Raw genomic sequence first — 24149 nt, 5'->3', positions numbered from 1 at the left:
GAGGGCGCCGCAGGTGGTTGTCTCTAGCCTGAGCCGCTTTGAAATGAGAGAAAAGGAATAGAAAAGCCCGAGGCTTAGGGCTACCCTGTGCGGCTTTCCAGTTCCCAGCGACGGTCCGCGGAGACGCTGAAGGGGAGCTGCGGGGTGGGCGTGCCCGAGGTAGCCGCCCTGTGGGTCGGGACGGGGGGAGGAGCGGGGGGAGGGGTCTGTGGGAGGACCGCATCCTACAGGCGGAGAGCTGGAGACTAAGCTCGGGAGGCCGAACATCCGGCCCGCTGGGAGGGCGCAGGGGTGGGAGATCAGGATAAAGGCACAGCTGCTTTCTTCGCTCGCCTTCGCTGCCTGCTCCCGGCTGCCTGTCCCGGCTTTGGCTCTGGAGCAGCCGGCTGCTCAGCTGAATGCTACACGGACGCGGGGAGAGCAGACATCCCCGGCCCGGCCTCCAGCGCGCGGAGCGTCCTAGAAGCCGCAGCTCGGACCATGAGCGCCCAGCATTTCTGGGACCAGCTGCGGGCAGGCAGCTCGGAGGTGGACTGGTGCGAGGATAACTACACCATCGTGCCGGCCATCGCCGAGTTCTACAACACGGTGCGGGGACTCGGAGGAGGGGGTGTGCGTGCGTGAGTGCGGGTGGGTATGTGGAGGGGGCGCGCGAGTGTGCCTGGGCACGCGCGTCCGCTAATGCGCGCGCGTGTGTCCGTCTCCGAGCAGGCTTATCCGTGACGTCCCCGCTTACCTTTCGTGACATCTGGTCGTATCCCTCTCTGCCATCTCTTTCTGTAGTTCTCTGCCAAGTGCCCCGAATGCGCTGGGCTGCCCGGCCCTGCGTCGCCGAGCACTTGGCTCCCACTGACGCCTCGCCCCACTGGGCGACGGTCGTGAAACTCCGGAAAGTTTCACTCGGCGGCCGCTGTGCCCCTTTTAGTTGGTGAGAGGACTCCCAGTGACGCAGTCCCATCCCAATAAATGACTTTTACCTTATAAACGCCACCCCCTTTGGAGTCCTGAGGAAGGAGGAAATGGGGAATTCCGGGAGGACTGGACTGCTTGGAATCGCCACGGAATGGGACAATTACTGGTCAATAAGTCAATATTTATTAAGCACCTCCTGGGTGCCAGGCACTGTGCTAAACGCTGGCGATCCAAAGAAAGGAAAAGCAAGGCAGGAAGAGAGCTAGTCGTAGTAGGGTTGAGACATTTTGAATTGAGCATAATGGCTTGGAGAATCAGGCGCTGAGCTTGACTTCCACCACTCTGTTGTTTTCTCTCTTGGCTCTTCCCATACGAGAACAAGAATTCCTGGGGAATTCTAAAACGCGCACTTGAGAAGGTCTTGGGTAAGGATTTTTTAAAAACCTTTATCTTGTTTTAGAATCAATACTAAATACTGGTTCCCGGGGAGAAGAGCTGTGTGAAAGGCTGGGCCATTGGGGTTGTGACTTGCCCAGGACCACAAAGCTAGGAAGTGGCTTGAGGCCACATTTGAGCCCCAAAAACTCCTGTCTCCAGGTCTACCTCTTTATCCACGGAGCCAACCAGCTGTGCAAGGTTTTTTATAGAGTACTGGAATGGCAGAACTAGAATGAGATAGTAGAGAACACCTAAATTACAACAATCCCTTCAATTATGCACAGGAGGCAATTGAGGTCCACAGAGGTAGACACAGGTAGTTAGTGGTAGGAATGGCACTTAAAACCCAACCATACTTTTGAGTCCCAGATCCATGGCCAAAGTCCTAACATCTCGTGCACAGGATCTTTCTTTGTGACATTGTCAGGACCGTTTTTCTGTGTTGACAGTAAGGAGGATGTTTGCATCAATATGGATGCAATAATGCATGGAAAGTGAGTGTGGACAGGGTATCCAGCTGCAGAAGTAGTCAAAATAGGGAGTTCTTGAGTTTCCCCTTTTTCTTTTATTTCCCCATTTCTCCTTTTTGTCTTATGGGGGTAGCAACACCCATTTTCATAAAGAATTTGTGGGAAGATAAACACTCTGAAATTTGAAAGACAAGGAGTCACTTACACACAAAGAACTAAAGACCAGTCAACTGCATACCGAATGATGGGATGCACCAGTAGGTCTAAGAAGCAGAAAGCGGAATGATTTCCCCTTCGGGAATCTAGGACTAGTGGCCCCACAGCCAGTGTCAGTGCCAGAGGAATCCAATGTGTAGATTTTGAAGTTTTCCAGTTCTGCTTTTCCCTTTTTTCTGTTAATATTGGGTGTGGTATTGGGCTTGTTTTTCCTTTTTAAGCTAATCTCATGAGAGATTAATGAAATTAGTGTCAGTCTGAAATCTGAATATATTTTAGGCAGGTAGGTAGTACAGTGGATAGAGAGTCAGATCTAGAATTGGGAAAACCTGGGTTCAAATGTGACTTCAGACTCAGTTTCCTAACCCTTACTGATCTTCTATCTCAGAACTAATACTTAGTATTAACAAAAAGTAAAGATTTAAAAAAAAAGTGGGGAGGTAGAGCATAGGAGCAGCTAGGTAGTACAGTGGATAGAGAGTCAGATCTAGAATTGGGAAAACCTGGGTTCAAATGTGACTTCAGACTCAGTTTCCTAACCCTTACTGATCTTCTATCTCAGAACTAATACTTAGTATTAACAAAAAGTAAAGATTTAAAAAAAAAGTGGGGAGGTGGAGCATAGGAGCAGCTAGGTGGCACAGTGGATAGAGTGCCACACCTGGAATCAGGAAGACCTGGGTTCAAATATGGCTTCAGACTCAGTTTCCTAGCCCTTACTGCACTTCTGTCTCAGAACTAATACTTAGTATTAACAAAAGGTAAAGATAAAAAAGGGGGGGGAGCATAGGAGCAGGTAGGTGGCACAGTGGATAGAGTGCCACACCTGGAATCAGGAAGACCTGGGTTCAAATGTGGCTTCAGACTCAGTTTCCTAGCCCTTACTGCACTTCTGTCTCAGAACTAATACTTAGTATTAACAAAAGGTAAAGATTTTTTAAAAAGTGGGGGGGGGGAGCATAGGAGCAGCTAGGTGGCACAGTGGATAGAGTGCCACACCTGGAATCAGGAAGACCTGGGTTCAAATGTGGCTTCAGACATTTCATAGCTATGTGGCCCTAGACAAGTCATAAAACCCTGATTGTCTAGCCTTTGTTGCTCTTCTGTTTTAGAATTGATACTAAGATGGAAAAATTAAAAATATATTTTAATAACAAATTTCCACATAAGTTTTCAGAAGTCCTCTGATCCACATTGTCTCCCTCTGTTCTTCCGTTCTCCCTCCTGGAGCTGGCAAGCAAATTGGATCTGAGTTATTAGAAAGTCTTATAACAGTTTCTCTAACTCAAGAGTTTATTGTGGGGATAAGTTTTGGTTTTCCGCATGTTTATTATTTTCACCATTTGTTGTGCTATATGAAGGAGAATACGAGAGTCAGTCCTTAGTTCTGGTGGGGTCAGTTAGCATTTGTGGAAAGGAAAAGGCTTGACACATAGATGACATTTGACTGATAAACAGAGAGGACCAACAGGGCACACGTGTATGTGATGAGCTTTTGTCTACCTGCCTATCTATTTGCCTGTCCATTCTTTTTAAATTAAATTCCTACTCTATGCCCGCTCTTGTTGGCATGCTTTAGATGTGCTTCTTGCCTTTGGAAAGCAGTACAGGTTTGTTAAGTTTGAATTGGAGAAGACAAAATCAAAGCCCACCAGAGAATTCTCAAACTGTGTGTTTCCCAAGATCTCCTGGTATAGAACAGATTGTCCTTAAAGAATTCAGAATAAAGAAAAGATGACTAAAGGGTGGAGTGAGTTTGGCAGCCTGGAAGGAATGTCATATTTGGGTAATGGGAGAGTAAACAAGCATTTCTTAATTTCTTGATATGCCAAATGCTCCTGGGCTAGTCACTTTATCTTTGTTTGCCTTAATCCATAAAAGAAGCCACACCAGTGTCTTTGCCAAGAAAATCTCACCAACGGTGTCATAATCAGAGTGGAAAGGGCACTGGCTTGGAATGAGGAAGACTCATCTTCCTGAGTTCAAATCTGGCCTTAGACACTTACCAGCTTTGTGACCAAGGACAAGTCACTTAACCCTATTCGTCTTGGTCACTTTGCCAAGAAAACCCCATGGATTAGCTAGCTGTGGCCAGGAGTCATGATGCCAGGCTCAGTGCTAAGTGCTGGGAATACCAATATAAGCAGAAAAAACTCAGTCTTTTCCCTCAGGGAACTTACTCTTAATGGAGGAAGAGAACAAATGAGACTAAAAAGGATATCAAGGCAGGAGGGGAATGAAGAAATAGCTGGAGAGGCATTGACCCATCAGAGGGTTTCTCAAGGAGGGCTTCTGCTTCCTGGGGGAGAAGGCTGCCAGGGAAGAAGAAACTTCTAGACTGAGGCAGCTACAGGGGCAAAGCGAACTGCCAGGTCATGAAGCCCCTCACAGAGTTATTATAGGCGAAATGGGTGCCAAATGAAATGTGGCTGTGGTGCAATGGGTCCTTCGCCTCCTCTGGAACTTCCCCAGCACACGTCATTCAAGAGATCTGCAACTCCTTTTACTCCTCTTACCTATTAGTGAGGTCTGAGGCTCATTCTCACGACAGGATTCTCCCAAGATCCCATACATTGGTAGTGTCAGAGGCAGGCACCCTGCCAAGAGACCTATCTATTCCCTTAATGGCCTCTCCCATTAAAGGTGCTGGGTGTACATTTGTGTGACTAAGGAGGCGTTGCCCTCGTAGCTCAGGAGATAAGCTATATATGACTCAGGTTCATCGGTCATCGGATTTAGATTTGGTGGGAGAAAAAAATATTTGTTGTCATTCAGCCATTTGTGACTCCGTGACCCCATTTGGTTTTGCATTTTTAAAAATTTGGCAGACACTGGAGTGATTTGCCATTTCCTTCTCCAGCTCATTTTACAGATGAAGAAACTGAGGCAAACAAAGTGATGAGTTTTGTTCAGGATCAAACAACCAGTAAAAAAAAATGTTAATACTAACTAACACTATACTCTGAATGTAGGCCCTGGTCTGCTAGACAAGGCTTTATTTAACTTATCTTTAATATCCAAATCATTGACGTAGTACACCATGCTTTCTCATGTGAATCATTGCCCCGGGAAGATTTTAGGTTACATTTATGGGAATCTTGAATCAGGAAAAAACATCTTAAAATACAGCCTGAGTTAACATTCTAGAATTGCACAACTAGATCTATTCCCTTTTTTGGGGACCACTTTCCTAAAGGAATCAATGGAGTTCTTCCACAGATTTATATTAAGTCCCCAGTGCATGGCACATCATAGACACTGAATCAATGCTTATTGATTGATAGCTATTGAGAATTCCAGTAGAAAATTTGTGTGTCACCTTTGCACTAGACTCTAGTCTAATCCCTTCTTTGAACAGAAGGCGGAGATTGTATTTATTTATTCAAAGATGTTTCGTTTTCCCAATCACATGTAATAACAATTTTCAACACGTTTCCCCAAATTATAAGGTCTAAATTGTCTCCCTTCTCCCTCTGGGAGATAGTAAGTAATTTGATCTGGATTATAAATGTATTATCTTGCAAAACCTACTTCTATATTGGTCCTTGTTGTAAGAGAATATTCATATAAAACCCAAACCCCCCAAATAAAACCTTAAATAAACAAATGTGGAAGATAGTACACGTTGATCTGCATCCAATTCCAACAGTTCTTTCTTTGGAGGTGGATGGAATTCTTTGTTATAAATCCTTCAGAATTGTCCTAGACAGAAATGTCTCAGCATTGTATTGCCCTGAGTTGCTAAATCTTTCACAGTTGATCATCATACAGTGTTGCTGTTATTGTGTGCAATGTTCTCCTGGTTCTGCTTATTTCCCTCTGTATCAGTTCATGTAGATCTTTCCAGCTTTTTCTGAAATCATCCTGCTTATCAGTTCTTATAGCACCATAGTATTCCATTACCAACATATACCACAATTTGTTCATCCATTCCCCAATTGATGGACATCCCCTCAGTTTCCAATTCTTTGCCATCACAAATAAGAATGAGGCCATTGTATTCAGATGGCTCTGTGTCCTAGTTTCATGCTGGGTAGAGGAAAGCCATGGTTTTTTCTGGCCTGGAGGTACTTTTTTTTGGTTAAATTTCCCCCTTACTTTGGTTATTCTTCTAGAACTATTCTTTTCCCTTTTGTTCTGTTTTATCCCATCTGCCTTTCCAAAGGACTTCTAGGAAATGGAAAGGCTTTTGAGAAGAATATTGTTTTTCAATATTTCTAGAGAAAGTACAAAGGAAATTTTTATAAGCTTTCACCCTATGGAAGAGATCTCATTTTTCTCATCCTACCCTGCCATTTTATAGTTTGGGAAACCAAAACAAATGATAAGTCAGTTGTCCCAGGTCATATTGGTAATAGGCACTAAACAGCAGGGCTTTGACATTGCCCCATAGCTACAGATTACATGGTCCCCAAAGGCCACTCTTAAGTATGTAAACCATTGGTAAGAGGTGAACACCTGAGTATATGTGTGAATGGATTCATCTATGCCACTAGGAAAAATAGTTCCAAGTCAAGTCCTCCCTTAGGAAATCATTATTTCCCAGTTATCCATACCATTAGGGAGATACTGGCATGGATAACTAAAAACTTGCACTTATATAAAACCATGTGAAACTCTTATCTACTTGGGATGGAGCCATGGGGTGGTTTCCTGCTGCCCATTAGCCCCATGGCCCAGAAAAGTCCTTTGGAAAGTAGCTGCTTTGCTAGTTTCCCTTATCTATGTGAGAGTTCACAGTGTTTTTCAGGGAATTTCTTTTTAAAGAGCAAACATCCTTTTGGAATTTACAGACGTGCAAAGAAATCAGTACGCTTTAAACGTGTGTAGATTTCTCATGTGTTTCTGCCTAAACCCCTCATTCTTAGGAAGTTACCAGATTGGTTCTCTGACCCAGAGGCCCACAGATACATTCGAACTTTCACCAATGACTTTTCACCTTAAGTGGCCTGAATGATTTCCATGGAAAAATTTCCATCGAGTAGCAGATCTCATTAGTAGATCTGTGTCTTCACTGTTACTTTCTGGCTTTCCTGAATTTTCTCTCATAGTTTCTTCCTCTTTTTGTTTTCATGATTGACTTTTAATTTTGTTTTTTCCTTTTTGTACACAAATGTGTTTAAAAGAAACAATAGAGACCAGTAGTCAATCTTGTTGGTAGATCTTCGGGGCAGGAACAGTCATGTGATTTCCTGTATTATTTTAGAGTATATATGTGTTATTTTCATGTTTTTCAAAACTGAGCTCTCAAATATTCTTTTTTTTTTTTTGGTGGTGGTGGGGATAATAAGAAAAGAACTATGCTAAGAACTTTAGGAATATTTTTCCACTTGAACTCCTTTGACCCTGAGCCAAGTGGCTCTCTATCTGTTGTACCCACCTAGTGGGCAGAACAGACTACAGACCCAGAAGGGGATGAGAGATCCTCCCTTCCTATATCTCAAAATGCATTTTAAACACATTGTTTCCCTCTCTTTTGTTTAATATGCGTATTTCCATTTTATTTTTTCCAGATCAGCAATGTCTTATTTTTTATTTTGCCGCCCATCTGCATGTGCTTATTCCGTCAATATGCAGCATGCTTCAACAGTGGCATATATTTAATATGGACCCTGCTTGTTGTCGTGGGTAAGTTCATTAGTTTGTGATTAGCCTTTCATGCATGACCTGAAAGGGAGGATGCTGAATTCCGCACACTTCCTGAGGTCCTGGACATTGTGCTTTGTAAACTCCAAACCACTGACGTCTCGAAAGCCTTTCTTGTTGGCCTTCTTGAAACAGTTTCAAACACGAGTTATAGAAACAAAAGAAGTTGTCTGGAACTCTCAGGTTTATGTAACTCCCCTGGAGAGTTCTGCTCCCTACGGTTACTGTTACTTGCTGACGGTCATTTTCTGGAAAATGCTGAGAACAAAGTTGGGAGAAACATTTTCCTTTTTGCCAGTACAGTTTCCGTTGCCAGCGAGCGGACTTCAAAATAATCGCATAACTTTGATCTTTCGGGGTCCTGTGAACTAATTGTGGCATGATTTCTCTTTGCTTCAAGTCCTTCACTGGAAAAATGTTCTGGGCGGAGGGAGACTGTTGATACTTATCGCTTGTCCATTACTGTGAGGGCTCCAGATTCTTTGGAAAGGATATATTGTGATTAACCAGGAACTTAGTAATACAGTGTTATTTGAACCCTACCTGGAATGTAGTAGAACTTAAGTGCATTTATAAATACATCTCTAAACGTCTTTCTAGACAATGGTCTATGATTATGGTTTTTTCTCTAGTTTCTACTCAGAGAGAAATATGCTGACTGCAGATTAGATGTCAGTGTTATCCTTTAACCTTGCATTGAATAGTTTTGATGCTTCTATTTACATTTTTTAATGAACAAATCTGTTTCCTCTCTCCCCTTCTCCCCTCTCCATTCGCACCCCAAATATGTAGTCAACCCAAATGAATTCTGCTGTCAAACATTGCATTGAATTATTGTATCTTCTCTTCTAACCTTCTCCACTGGTTTATGATTGATTCTAGGAATTGGATCAGTTTACTTCCATGCAACACTGAGTTTCCTGGGTCAGATGCTTGATGAACTTGCTATTCTTTGGGTATTGATGTGTGCACTGGCCATGTGGTTTCCCAGAAGGTACTTACCAAAGGTCTTTAGAAATGACAGGTAATAAATATTTTCTTTTCCAAACATTGTGCCAGTCGTGGCCAATTATTATTAAAAAAAAAAACCCCAGCAAATCTTTACCTTCCATCTTGGAGTCAATATTGCATATTGGTTCCAAGGCAGAAGAGTGGTAAGGGCTAGGCAACGGGGTTAAGTGACTTGCCCAGGGTCACACAGCTAGGAAGTGTCTGAGGTCAGTTTTGAACCCAAGACCTCCCGTCTCTAAGTCTTGCTCTCAATCCACTGAGCTACCTAGCTGCCCCATCCTGGCCAATTATTGAATGAAAATAAAACAGTTTAGCCCCATCTTTACTGAACTAATATTAATTGAGTTCCATGCAACACTGAGTTTCCTGGGTCAGATGCTTGATGAACTTGCTATTCTTTGGGTATTGATGTGTGCACTGGCCATGTGGTTTCCCAGAAGGTACTTACCAAAGGTCTTTAGAAATGACAGGTAATAAATATTTTCTTTTCCAAACATTGTGCCAGTTGTGGCCAATTATTATTAAAAAAAAAAACCCCAGCAAATCTTTACCTTCCATCTTGGAGTCAATATTGCATATTGGTTCCAAGGCAGAAGAGTGGTAAGGGCTAGGCAACGGGGTTAAGTGACTTGCCCAGGGTCACACAGCTAGGAAGTGTCTGAGGTCAGTTTTGAAGCCAAGACCTCCCATCTCTAAGTCTTGCTCTCAATCCACTGAGCTACCTAACTGCCCCATCATGGCCAATTATTGAATGAAAATAAAACAGTTTAGCCCCATCTTTACTGAACTAATATTAATTGAGTTCTTAATTAATTACTTATTATTTTCAGTATTGAGAATAATAATTAATTAATTAAGTAATGAAGTTAATATTACATCTTAATTAAGTGATTAAGTTAATATTAAAAATCCAGTGGTTTGACTTTTTAAAAAATCATTTATTTAATTATTTAATTTTGAGTATTTTTCCAGACCATTTATATACACTGATGGAGAAACCATCTCTACAACCCAAGTTTGGCAACATTCAATGAAAGCAGAAGCAATCAATGAGCAAAAGAAACCAATTGTTCTCCCCACTGAGTGATCATGAGGGATATGCAGGAGTCAGTCAATATGCATCTATTTCTTTATTTAAAACCCTCCCTTCTCAGTATCAATTCTAAGACTGGAGCAAGGGCGAGGTCATTAGGGTCAAGTGACTGACTTGTCTAGGTCACACAGCTAAGAAGTGTGTCTGAGGCCATATTTGAATCCTGGTCCTCTAGGCCTGGCTCTCTATGCACTGAGCGACTTAGCTGCCCCCAGGAAGCATTTATTAGATTCCTACTATTTGCCAGTTATTGTGCTAAGTGCTGAGCCTAGAAAGAAGGGGTGGGGAAGACAATCCCTGGCCTCAAGGAGCTTGTAGTCTAATGGAAGAACTATGGCTCAGAAATAGACCCGGAGGTTCCCTTAGACCAAGTATAGTCTCGGTTATTTCTCTGAAAATTCTCTCTACCTTTTTTCCCTACTCGGGGCTTCCTCTGGGAATGTCAGCCTTCAGCTTGTGTCTAGGTCTCCAAAACCAAAGGAAAAGGAGGGCCTTCGGTGACTCCCTTTCAAGCATGTGGGCTAACTAAATGCAACTAATGGATTTTAAATGGAACCTTACAAAGAGATAATGGAAAAGCCTTTTAATATTTTTTAATTTTTTATTTAAATAATTAATTTAGAATATTTTTCTATGGTGACATGATTCATGTTCTGGAAAGATCTTTTACCCAAACCCAGAAAGAGTTAAGACAATTCTCTTTCCATCTCCAATGAGCCTTCATCTTCTTCTGGATCCTAGATTCTCTTTTGGAATGAGAGTCGAGGTCTGCCCCAGCTCCATATATTTTTTTAAAGACTGGATCTTCCTGTCTTGCTCTGTTTGGAGGCCTGCATGGCCGCTCATGGGTCCAATTCCACTGTATTTGACAGAGGAACTTAAATCTTTCACCTACGTGTTTCCAGTGTGGACTTGTTTGCCCCTCCTTAGGCAGCCTAGTAACTATTGTTCCTAGAGGCATATTATATTAATGCTAAACATAGTTCATGCCTAATTGTTAGCCCATTTCAGAGCCTTAGTCTTCATGGATCCCCTAAACTTTTTATTTTTTATTTTATTTTATTTAAAACCTTTACCTTCCACCTTAGAAGCAATACTGCTTCTAAGGTAGAAGATGGTAAGGACTAGGCAGGGGATTAAGTGATTTGCCCAGGGTCACACAGTTAGGAAGTGTCTGAGGCTAGATTTGACCTCTCATCTCTAGGCTTGGCTGTCAATCCACTGAGCCACCCAGCTGTCCCCTCCCCAAACTTTTTATTTATTTATTTAGAATATTTTTCCATGGTTCCATGATTCATGATTCCCCCTGCCTTCCTTCCCCCCTCCCAGAGCTAACAAGTAGTTCCACTGGATTATAGATGTATCATTGTTCAAAGCCCATTTCCATGTTATTCATATTTGCAGTAGAGAGATCTTTTAACATCAAAACCCCATTCACATCCCCATAGAACCATGTGATCAATCATATTTCTTTTCCTGCAATTCTGTTCCCACGGTTCTTTCTCTGAGTGTGGATAGCTTCTTTCTCATAAATTCCTCTGGATTGTCCTAGATCATTGCATTGCTGCTAGTAGAGACGTCTATTACATTCGATTATGCCACAATGTATCAGTCTCTGTGTACAATGATTTCCTGGTTCTGCTCCTCTCACTCTGCATCAATTCCTGGAGGTCATTCCAGTTCCCATGGAATTCCTCCACTTTATTATTCCTTTGAGCACAATAGTATTCCATCACCAACATATAACACAATGTGTTCAGCCATTCCCCAATTGATGGGCATCCCCTCATTTTCCAATTTTTTGCCACCCCAAAGAGCACAACTATGAATATTCTTGTACAAGTCTTTTTCCTTATTATCTCTTTGGGGTACAAACCCAGCAGTGATATGGCTGGATCAAAGGGCAAGAATTCTTTTAAAGTCCTTTGCACATAGTTACAAATTACCCTCTAGAATGGTTGGACCAATTTACAAGTCCACCAGCAGTGTATTAGTGTCCCAATTTTGCCACATGCCCTCCAGCATTTATCACTTTCTTTTGCTGCTGTATTGGCCAATCTGCTAGGTGTGAGGGGATACCTCAGAGTTGTTTTGGTTTGCATTTCTCTGATTATAAGAGATTTAAAACACTTTTTCATGTGCTTATTAATAGTTTTGATTTCTTCATCTGAGAATTGCCTATTTATATCCTTTGACCATTTATTGATTGGGGAATGGCTTGATGTTTTTGTACATTTGACTTAGTTCCTTGTATATTGGGGAAATTAAACCTTTGTTAGAGAGTTTTGTTGAAAATGTTCTCCCAGCTTTCCTTCTAATTTTGGTTGCATTGGTTTTGTTTGTATAAACCCTTTTTAATTTGGTATACTCAGAGTCATTCATTTTACATTTTGCAATGTTCTCTATCTCTTGCTTGGTCTTAAATTTCTTCCTTTCCCAGAGATCTGACAGGTATTCTATTCTATGTTCACCTAATTAATTTGTGATTTCACTCTTTATATTTAAGTCATTCACCCATTCTGAATTTATCTTGGACCCCCTAAACTTTTAAAAAGCCTATTTGATATGTTCTGCATGACAGTATATGTATAAACCAGATCGAATTGCTTGCCAGCTCTGGGAGGGGAAGGGAAGGGAGGGAGACCATTTGGAACACATAACTTTAGAAAACTTGTGTGGAAATTTGGTATTATACGTAATTGGTAAAAATAAAATATCTTTATAAAGTAAAAAAAAAAAGCCCAGGTGAAGGGTATAGCTCCAGTCTTCACTTTGTTATCAGGAATTGCTATCTGAGTAATGGATCTCTCAACTTCATCTTCAGGGTGGAGTTGGTTGATTCAGTAGTGCCTCGAGGTGTGTTATGAGAGTTACTCTTAGTAAAGGAATTTCACACCTCCTTAAGAAGGCATCCTCATTTGGAAGATAGGAAGCACAATGGATAGAGCCCTATGTCTGGAGTTGGGAGGCCCTGGCCTGGCCTCAGACACTTCTTAGTTGGGTGACCTTGGCCCAGTCACTTCATCCCAAATATCTAGCCCTGGCCCTTCTGTCTTAGAGTTGTAACAAGAAAGCAAGGCAGGTTTTAGAGAAAGAAAAAAAAGAAGATATCGTCAGTATCCAAACCAAGCCTCCCAGATTATACCACCAGACCTTTTGTATTTTCCATAGGGAATTTCCTATCTTTAATTGACTGAACATATCAATCAATAGAGCATTTATTAAATTCCAGCTATTGCTTGTAGACTTATAGTTCTTGGTGACACAGATCATATAGTTGTGCAGTTATAATAATCTTATTTATGTGGGAAACTGATGGCTACTTTTTTCTTTTTTTTTTTAATTTAGTCAATTTAGAACATTATTTCTTGGTTAAAAGAATCATATTCTTTTCCTCCCTCCCCTCCACCCACTCTTCCTGCAGTCAACACGCAAGTTCATTGGGTACTACATGTGTCCTTGATCAGAACCTATTTCCATGTTGTTGTTTGCACTAGGATGTTCATTTAGAGTCTATATCATCAATCATATCCCCCTCAATCCATGTACTCAAGCAGTTGTTTTTCTTCTGTGTTTCTACTCCCACAGTTTTTCTTCTGAATGTGGATAGTGCTTTTTCTCATAGATCCTTCCGAGTTGTTCAGGGTCACTGCATTGCTAGTACTAGAGAAGTCCATTACATTCGATTATACCACAGTGTATCAGTCTCTGTGTACAATGTTCTCCTGGTTCTGCTCCTCTCACTCTGCATCACTTCCTGGAGGTTGTTCCAGTTCCCATGGAATTCCTCCACTTTATTATTCCTTGAGCACTATAGTATTCCATCACCAACAGATACCACAGTTTGTTCAGCCATTCCCCAATTGAAGGGCATCCCCTCATTTTCCAATTTTTTTTGTCTCCACAAAGAGCGCAGTTATGAATATTTTTGTACAAGTCTTTTTCCTTCTGATCTCTTTGGGGTACAAACCCAGCAGTGCTATGGCTGGATCAAAGGGCAGACAGTCTTTTATCGCCCTTTGGGCATAGTTCCAAATTGCCCTCCAGAATGGTTGGATCAATTCACAACTCCACCACCAATGCATTAATGTCCCAACTTTGCCACATCCCCTCCAGCATTCATTACTTTCCTTTGCTGTCATGTTAGCCAATCTGCTAGGTGTGAGGTGATACCTCAGAGTTGTTTTGATTTGCATCTCTCTGATTATAAGAGATTTAGAGCACTTTTTCATGTGCTTATTAATAGTTTTGATTTCTTTATCTGAAAACTGCCTGTTCATTTCACTTGTCCCATTTATCAATTGGAGAATGGCTTGATTTTTTTGTACAATTGGTTTAGCTCTTTATAAATGTGAGTAATTAGACCTTGGTCAGAGGTTTTTGTTATGAAGATTCCCCGCCCCCCAATTTGTTGCTTCCTTTATAATTTTGGATGCATTGTTTTTTTTGTTTGTTTGTTTGTTTGTTTTTTGGTCTAATGGCTACTTCTAGATGTATAGAAAAGTGCCTAAAAGAATTATATTTTTATAGACCAAATATTTGAATATCAGTTTTTTATTTTTAACCCTTACCTTCTGTCCTAGAATCAATACTGGGTATTGGTTCTAAGGCAGAAGATGGTAAGTGCTAGGCAATGGGGATCAAGTGACTTGCCCAGGGTCACGTAACTGGGAAGTGTCTGAGGCCAGATTTGAACCTAGGACCTCCCATCTTTGGGCCTCTCAATCCACTGAGCCACCTAGACCTTATTTTTAGAACCAGTTTCCTTTTGAAGTTAGGAATACTATGGGCCAGCTTGAAACACCAGCTGTCTTATGCCAAAATGTTACATTTAGACTATTTTGTTGTTGTTCAGTCATTTCAGTCATCTTTAACTCTACATGACCCCATTTGGGTTTTCTTGGCAGAGATATTGGAATAGTTTTCCATTTCCTTCTCCAGTTCACTTTACAGACAAGGAAACTGAGGGAAACGGAGTTAAATGATTTGCCCAGGGTCCCATAGCCAGTAAGTTCCTGAGATCAGATTGGAACTCAGGAATATAAATTTTCTTGATTCTAAGCCCAGTGCTCTATCCACTTCGCCACCTAGCTATAAGATTAAATTTTATATAGGTTCAGAGGAAATAGGAATTGTATACAAATACTTAGTCAATAGATTAAAATACGAGAGTCTCATGTCTGGATGCGAAGTACTTGGATATGACCTCTCTGGCCATCTTAAAATTGTTCATAGCAAACTCTCTGCATCTGGTCTTGGATCCAGAGTATGCTAAGAGGGGTCAGGATGGAAGACCCTGCAGTGATTCTTGGGTTCTATGACGTTTGTTTAGTTCTGCATGCTGGACAAGAAGGACTTTATGAGGCTGATGGCTCAGCTGGCTGAACCTTCTGCCCAAGGAAGATGCTTCCAGATTCTCTAGCGCCCAATCCCAACTGGACTGGATGGCAGAATTAACTGGGGGAAGAGTTTTGAGACTCTCTTGAAAGCAAGAGTATTTTGTTTGGTTTATCATCGGAATACCACGTTGCAACCAATTAATTATCTTAACAAGTTTTGTGTCATTCCAGCTTCATCTATTGCCTAAAGAAGAGGTCTGAATGCCTGAAGTGGCCAATTCTTCTTTTGGGTGCCGAGATCACGGTGCTCTTTCTTAACCTGTGACCAGATATAATCTTCTGGACTTAAAAACGCAGAACAACTCGGAAGCAGATCTAGCCAGAGTTTCCGCAACTCCCAGGAGTGCCTTATCTATCATTATTGTGGTCGAGATTAGACACTGAGGAACGTCCCTTGGAACAGAAGGCATCATTCTGGGAGGGCTACCAGCTTTTCTTAGGGGATGCCAGCCAGACCAAAGAGTTTTCCTGATTTCATCTTCTTTTTGCCCCTTCCCCTGGTTCTCACCACCAGTGCCCTCGCTCCCACAAGTCAACGATTTCATTAAGCATTCATTAAACACCTACCATGGATAGAGAGAGCACCAGGCTTAGGATCAGAAAGACTCATCTGCATGAAGTTAAATTCAGTGTGACCCTGGGCAAGTCACTTAACTCTGCTAGCCTCAGTTCCTCAATGAGCTGGGGAAGAAAATGGCAAACCACTCCAATATCTTTGCCAAGAACATCCACACAACTGAAGAGCAAAAATGTATTGGGAACTGGGCTAAGCTCTGGGCATACAAAGAAAATCAGCTCAAAAAGAGGACCTGCCAGTAAGGAACTCACGTTCTGATGGGGGAAAACAATGTGCCAGCTACTCTATACCTACTAGATATGTACAGGGTGAGCTAGAGGTAATGCCAGAGGGAAGGCACTAGCATTGAACAGGGCCAGGAGAGACCTTGTGAAGAAGGTGGGATTTGATCTAGCTCAAATACATACATACATACATTTATATGTGTTGTATAGAATGTACCATGCAATCATATATATATATTACATGTGTATTTAGATCTTTTCTCCTCCATTAGAATGGAGGCTCCAAGGGGCAGGTAGGTGGCTCAGTGGATAGAGAGCCAGATCTGGAGATGGAAGGTCCTTTTGGCCGTAGACACTTCCTAACTGTGTGACCTTGGACAAGTCACTTAGCCCTTCCTGCTCTAGAAGGGAAGCGTTAAAAAAAAAAAAGAATGTAAGTTCCTTTAAGGCACATACTGTTCCTTCCCTTTCCCCCAAAGTCCCTAGCTCATTGCAAGAGCTTAATAAATACTTGTTGATTGACTGAAAGAGCAGTCTTGTGAAGTTTTTATAGGTCTTTCCTCCTCTCCTTTGGGAATCAGCCTTGAAAGTCTGGAAGAATCCCATCTTTTGAGAGAGAGTCAGAAGTCAGAGAAGCCGTTTTCTCGGCTTTGTTGCTAAACTTTTTTATTTTATTTTGAGAAACAGCTTTATAGAAACTCCTATTTTGACAGCTTGGTGCTCTTTCATGTCTGTTTAATGGCCTGTTTCCTAAATTTGTCTCCCCACAGTGACTTGTGCCAGAACTTTCAAGTTGTTTTGGTCAAAGGAAATCATGCTTTGCTTCTTTTAAGGATTATGATTCTAAAACTCAAGGAACACTATTTGGAAACTTTTAGACTAGTGGATGACGTGCCCTTTGTCTCAATAAATGATTAACTGCTGGAATGTAAGGCTGCAAGAATTATCAGACTCGGTTGCTTTTTAGTGCTTTTTTGCTTAAATACGTTCAGGAATTTCCCTTGGAGTGTGTATGCTATTCTCAAAGCAAAATGTGTCAGTTTTTTTTGGGGGGGGGTGCAGGGAGTGTTCTTGTTTCCTCAGGGAACCAGAGCTTTGACACTGACAGTGAAAGTTTAGACAAGGTGTTGTTTTTTGTTTTTTTCAACCCTCACCTTCCACCTTAGAGTCATTACTGTGTATTGGCTCCAAGGCACAAGAGTGGTAAAAACTAGGCAATGGGGGTTGAATGACTTGCCCAGGATTACACAGTTGGGAAGTGTCTGAGGCCAGATTTGAACCCGGGACCTCCTATCTCTAGGCCTGGCTCTCCAACCATTGAGCCACCCAGCTGCCCCCAGGGGTTCTTAACCATTTTTTGTTCCTGAACTGCTTTGGCAGTTGGGGAAGCCTTTGGAACCCTTCTCGGTATGTTTTAAAATGAATAAGATAAAATTCTCAAGATGACAAAGGAAACCAATTATTTTTTTAAAAGATGTCTTTTTTTCTCATTCAAGTTGAAAACTATCCATGGAACCCTGTGAATGTTGCTATTCAGTCATTTTTTTTCTTCAGTTGTGTATGAATCTTCTTGACCCCATTTGGGGTTTTCCAGGCTAAGATAGTGGAGTGGTTTGCCCATTTCCTTCTCCAACTCATTTTATAGATGGGAAAATTGAGGCAAATGGTGTTAAGTGACTTGCCCAGGGTCACACAAATAAGTGTTAAAGGCTAGATTGTCATTCAAGAAGGTGCCTTTCTAACTCTAGGCTTGGCTCTCTATTGTGTGTGTGTGTGTGTGTGTGTGTGTGTGTGGTGTTCCCCTGCGGACACATAAAGCCCAAGTTAGGAACTTCCTGTTTTAGGTGGTGTCATGGACCATGTTCCTCCACGCAGTAGTGACCTTGGTGGTCCAAGCCCACTTCCGAATGGGCTGGGATCTTCTCCCTGTTCACTAAGAGATAGAAAAAACAAATGAAGTTAACTGAGGAATATCAGAAATTTCTGTAAAGACGAATCATTCCATAATAAGTTCTTCATGTCAAGGGCTTTGTGGAAGGGCTCGTTACAAATGTATAAACTCTTTGTAGAGCTGATGATGGATGGACATTTCTAACTAGTTCATCTGAGAGTCCTATCAAAGGAAAATGCTCGTCATGTTCTTGGATGTACAAGTCTGGGAGGGATAGCTAAGAATGACAGTGAGGGTTTAGAGTCGTAAAGAACCTAGAACAAAGGGGTTAAATCAGACAGTATGCAGTTTAATAGTGTTTTAAAAAAAATCAACTTTCTACGTGCAAGATGGGAAAGGTGGAGCTAGAGGGCAGTTCATGTGGGAAAAGGTCTGGAAGTTTTGGGTAATGAGGCAACAGAATACTAATTCAAGTACAGGTTGATATGCCAGCAGAAGACTAATTCTGTAATCTTTGGTGACATTTAAAAAAAAGTAAACTATTAAGAAGGAGGGAAGTAGTAGTTCCTGGGCTGCTCTGTTCAAGTCTGGCCTTGAACTGTTATTCTGAATTTTGGGCATGGCATTTTAGGAAGGACATTGATAATCATAGAATATCCAGAATGGGCCAATGAAGGTGCCATTTAAGAACTAATTGATTGAGGCAGCTGGGTGGCCCAATGGCTGGAGAGCCAGACCTAGGGAGGAAAGATCTTGAGTTCAAATCTGGCCTCAGACACGTCTTAGCTATGTGATTCTGGGCAAGTCACTTAACCCCATTTGCCCAGCCCTTACTGCTCTTCTGCCTTGGAACTGATAGCTAGTATTGATTCTAAGTCAGATAATAAGGGTCTAAAAAAAATAACTGATCCTGAGAATTTAGGCTGCTGAAGACTTGGAATGAGAGAAGGAAGAAGCTATGGCTTTCAGCATATAAAGAGATATCTTGTCCTCAGAAGGCAAGACCAGGTCAGAAGAGTGAATGGAAGTTCTGGAGAAGTAGATTTAGGTTTGACGGAGGAAAGTTTTTCTTTTGCAGTGAGGGGCTGTTCAAAGTAGAACAGACTGCCTTGAGAGATAGTTAACTTCTCCCTTTCATTAGAGGTCTTCAGGAGAAGATTGGAGCCATTTGTCAGCTTGTGACAGGGTCTTTGTTCAGTTGTTTTCAGTCTTCTCCGACTCTTCATGACCCCATTTGGGGTTTTCCTGGCAAAGATGGTGGTTTGCCATTTCCTTCTCCAGCTCATTTTACACAAGAGAATCTGAGGCAATTAGTGTTAAAGTGACTTGTCCAGGATCACACAGCTAGTAAGTGTCTAAGATGAGATTTGAACTTGGGACAAGGAGTCTTCTTGACTCCAAGCCTGGTACTTTATCCACTCACTGCATCTCCCCTGGCTACCCTGGTACAGTCAGCAGGATACAGTAGTGGTAGGGCCTCTAGACCTTAATTCTGATGATTTCCATCCCTTCTTATTTGTCTTCACTCGAAGAGATGTAGATGGATATTGCTTGCCGTAGAATACTTATATATGTAATATATATATATATATATATTCTCTGTCTTCCTCTCTCCACACACACACACACATCTCTTTATCCATAGATAGATTAATCAGTTGCACCTTTATCCCCTTGTTGGGATTTTGGGGTATTGAAAGCACATTCCCCTCTCCCCTCTCCCCTCTGGTATCTGAGTTGGCATTTCATATTTAGAATCTAAAGGGAGAAAGCCATAAGTACCTCCATAAGGCTTCTAAGAGAACATCCCAAAGTCAGCTTCATGGATTTAAGAGTCAGGATTCCCTGCACAGATTCATGTATTCTAGAAGTGTTCATTTTTTCTTGCTTCTTGATTTCACCCCTAAACCCAGACAACATTGTATCCCCCTCTTTTTTCTGTTGATAACCTTATGAATAAAGTGCCAATCTGGGTGCCATGTGGCCTCCATGGCCCTTTGCTAAACAAGAGATAAGATCCTACCCCTGCAGTTAACCTTGGGTAAATTAAGAACATTCCAGCCTTGCATGTTCAGCCACCTTCCAACAAATTAGTGAGCTTGAGAACCCCAAAGTGGAGACTTGGAAACAGATAAGTCTTTTGCCCTCTAATCATCCTCTCTAACGTGTCAGAGATAAGTCTTTTTCCATATAAAATAGGAAATCTGGAATGTTATATCAGAAGTTGCCACATCACTCCAATCTGGGAAATTGCCACGCTATGTCCCCCAATCTGGGCTATGTTTGGTGGCTTGCAGTATCCGATTCCTGAATCCAGCTAGTTATGAATGATAGATTTTTTAAAATGTATTTAATATTTTTCCATGGTTACATGATTCATGATTTTTCCCACCCTCCTCCCTCCTCCCTCCCAGAGCTAACAAGCAATTCCATTGGGTTATACATGTATCATTGTTCAAAACCTATTTCTGTGTTATTCATATTTTAGTAGTGAGTTTTTAACATCAAAACCCTAATCATATCCCTATCAAATCATGTGATCAATCATGTTTTTCTTTTGCATTTCTGCTCCCACAGTTCTTTCTCCAGATGTGGATAGCATTCTTTCTCATAGGTCCCTCAGAATTGTCCTGGATCATTGCATTGCTGCTATAGAGAAGTTCATTACATTTGATTGTACCACAGTGTATCAGTCTCTCTGTATAATGTTTTCCTGGTTCTGCTCCTCTTGCTCTGCATCAATTCCTGGAGGTCTTTCCAGTTTTTCCAGTTCACATAGAAATCCTCCAGTTCATCATTCCTTTCAGCACAATACTATTCTTTTAAAAAATTATTTAATTAATTTAGAATATTTTTCCTAGTTACATGATTCATGTTCTTTCCTTCCCTTTTCCCTCCCCCTTCTCACAGCCAATGAGCAATTCAACTGGGTTTTACATGTGTCATTGATTAAGACCTATTTCCATATTATTAATATTTGCAATAGAGTGATTGTTTAGGGTCTATAACCCTAATCATATCCCCATTGAACCATGTGATCAAGCAGTTGTTTTTCTTATGTGTTTCTACTCCCACAGTTCTTTCCCTGGATGTGGGCAGTGTTCTTTCTCATAAGAAAATGCATTTTGCTTTGCATCAATTCCTGGAGGTTATTCCAGTTCACATGGAATTCCTCCAGTTCATTAGTATTCTATCACCAACATATACCACAATTTGTTCAGCCATTCCCCAATCAGAGGGCATCCCCTCATTGTCCAATTTTTTTTGCCACCATAAAGAGTATAGTTATAAAATATTTTTATACAGGTATTTTTCCTTATTATCTCTTTGGGGTACAAACCTAGCAGTGCTATGGCTGGGTCGAAAGTGAGGCATCTTTTAAAGCGCATAGTTCCAAATTGCCCTCCAGAATGTTTGGACCAATTCACAACTCCACTAGCAATGCATTAGTGTATCAATTTTGCCACATCTACAAATTATATTTTAAAATTAATGTCTTTAGTATTTTTTTCTCCCTAGTACAGACATTTGGGTTATCATATGCTTAGGTTATTTCATTTGTCACCAAATGGAAGAATTAAACTGATCAAATCTCTTCCTCATTTAAAAATTCCTCCAATTCAAGAACCCCTCATTCTAGTTTTTGTATTGAATGATTTTAATTTACAGAGATTCTTGGCCAGATATAGATTGTGCTAGAGAGCTTCTCAAAGTGGAGAAAGTGCTGGGTCTGAAATTGAAATATGGTCTCTGATACTTGCTAGCTCTACTCTCCTGGGCAAGTCACTTAACCCCTTTTGCCTTAGTTTCCTCAACTGTAAAATGATCTTGAGGAGGAAATGTCAAACCACTCCAGTATCTTTGCCAAGAAAATCTCAAATGAGGTAACAAAGAGCTGGAAATGACTAAAAAATGACAACCACAAGATATAGAAATCTTGTGTTTGTGTATGTGTGTGTGTGTGTATGTGAGGCAGAGGGGGGAGGGAGGGAGACAAGGGGAGGAGGAGGGAGGAAGAGAGAGGCAGAGAAAGAAGGAGGGAAGAAGAGAGAGGAGAGGCAGAGGGAGAGAGAGAAAGGAGGGGAGATGGAGAGCAGATAGACAGAGAGAGGAGAGAGGCAGAGGGAGAGAGAAAAGAGGGAGAGAGGGGGTAGACAGAAGAGAGAGAGCAAAGAAATTGGGAGAGAGGGGGAGAGAAAGAGAGGAAGGTAGAGAAAGAAAGTAGAGACAGAGGAGAGAGACAGAAAGGCAGAGAGAGAAAGAAGGAGGTACAGAGGGAGAGGAGAGGGGGAGGGAGAGACAGGAGAGAGAGGGAGGGAGGGAGAGAGAGAGAGAGAGAGAGGAAAGAATGAAGGGTTTTACTTTATTCATTGGAAATACAGTTGTCACAGCAATGTAAGCCTCCTTGGCCTTTTAGTTGCATGTCCTAGGTACGGAGGTTCATTTCCCCCTGAGAAATCTTTGGTTGTGGGTTTGCTTTTGAATCTTTCAGGGGCAGATTCAAAATTGTGGTCTGTGTCCTGTCTGGAATCACTACTTGCCTTGCATTCGTGAAGCCAGCCATCAACAACATCTCTCTGATGGCCTTGGGCATCCCCTGCACAGCCCTGCTCATTGCAGAACTGAAAAGGTGAGTGGCCTTTCCCTGTGCACCTGCCTCTCCCATTCTCACTCTGGCAGAATTGGGGCTTACCTGACTGCTTGGACCCCAGTCCTCCAGCCCTAGCTGAGGAGACACCTGGATGTGTCTGGGATGGTGCTTGGTACAGAATAAACCGCAAACAAACGCTTATTAAGGAGGAGGAAAGACTATTCGGTCCCTTTGGGTAGTCAGTCCGCAGTATGATATCTCGATGTGCATACGTTGTATGTAAATACAAGCCTGACTAGCTGTTTTGGCCATTTACTTTCTCAGGAGAGTAGAGGGTTGCTGGCTTCCTGCCAGTTCAGTGATGAGCCATGCGTCTTGGGATTGGGCCAGGGTGCGAATTTGTTTTGCTTGGCCACGTAGATTTATTTTGAGAGATTTTTTGTTTGTTGTTTAATTGGAGGGGACAGTGAGAGCAACAAATAATTAAAAAAACACAAAAACCTTGGAGAGGTAGCTAGTCTATTGAAATCCAGGCCTAGAGATCTGGCCTCTGATACTTCCTAGCTCTGTGACCCTGGGTAAGTCACTTAACCCTGATTGCCTAGCCCTTACCTCTCTTCTGTCTTGTATTAATGCTAAGATGGAAAGTAAGAGTTTTAAATTAAAACCAAACCAAACCCTTACCTTCTGTCTTAGAATCTAAGTAGCAGTTCCAAGGCAGAAGAGTAGTAGGGGCTAGGCAATGGGGATTAAGTAATTAAGTAATTAAGTCTGAGGCCAGCTTTGAACCTAGGATCGCCCCATCCAGACCTACCCCACTATCCACTGTGCTACCCAACTGCCCTAGAGAAATCATGCTTTAAAACTTTAAAGGTTTTGAAAACATCCTTGATACTTAATTGGCCCAAGGGACTAAGGCCTTTTTTCAATCACATCTGACTCCTTATGGCCCCATTTGGGGTTTTCTTGGCAAAGATACTAGAATAATTTGCCATTTCCTTTGACAGCTTATTTTACAGATGAGGAAACTGAGGCAAACAAGGGTAAGTGACTTGTCCAGGGGTCACACAGCTGGTGAGTGTTTGAGACTGAATTCAAACTCAGGTCTTCCTGACTCCCTCTATCCACTGTGCCATCTAGTGGACTAAGGCTACAACCACTGATTTAACCTCCTGGTGGCTAGCATACAGCATCTATTTCAGGAAGAATAAATGATTCCACCCTTAATCTTCAGACTGTTGCACCAGTAGGGTCCCAAGAGGGCAGGCAGCAGCACCCAGCTGAATCAATGCTGTATCCTTGCTGGATAATTTTTCCATACGATGTAGCGAAATAAATTTCCATCTTGTTAACTAAACAAAATGATGGCACATTTAGTAGAAATTTTATTTTGTTTTTATTTTTAAAACACCAAATACATTGAGCATTTCCATATTCAGAAGAGAATAGCACATAAATCTGTAAATGCCTGTTGTGTACCATTGTAAAGGTGAAAATTAACGGTTGGACAATAATTAAATGAAATTATGTGATTGCCAATATTTATTATATCTTGAGTCAGAAATTTATTTACAAAATGGAAAGGAAAAATAAAGTAGAGAAATGTGAAGAGGTTGGAGAGATTATCTATCCCATCAACCTAAATGTTTGTGTCAGGTCTATTTAATCTAGGCAGAGATTA

General features: G+C 41.6%; 1 protein-coding gene across 1 annotated transcript in view; it reads left to right on the top strand.

Annotated features, from left to right (window-relative positions):
• Nucleotides 1–258: 258 nt before the first annotated feature.
• ACER2 (alkaline ceramidase 2) overlaps nt 259–24149 on the top strand; it is a 41613-nt gene continuing 17722 nt past the window's right edge. Inside the window, exons 1-4 of the mRNA XM_056804457.1 lie at nt 259–588; nt 7550–7664; nt 8565–8706; nt 22370–22507. Of these exons, the coding sequence (XP_056660435.1) occupies nt 481–588; nt 7550–7664; nt 8565–8706; nt 22370–22507 (503 nt within the window). The 5' untranslated portion in view covers nt 259–480. The remainder of the gene's footprint in view (nt 589–7549; nt 7665–8564; nt 8707–22369; nt 22508–24149) is intronic.

Source organism: Monodelphis domestica, chromosome 7 (assembly GCF_027887165.1).
Source record: "Monodelphis domestica isolate mMonDom1 chromosome 7, mMonDom1.pri, whole genome shotgun sequence".
In the NCBI taxonomy this organism is placed as follows: Eukaryota; Metazoa; Chordata; class Mammalia; order Didelphimorphia; family Didelphidae; genus Monodelphis; species Monodelphis domestica.
The sequence above is the reverse complement of the archived record's forward strand: the minus strand, read 5'-3'. Positions and strand labels throughout refer to the sequence as shown.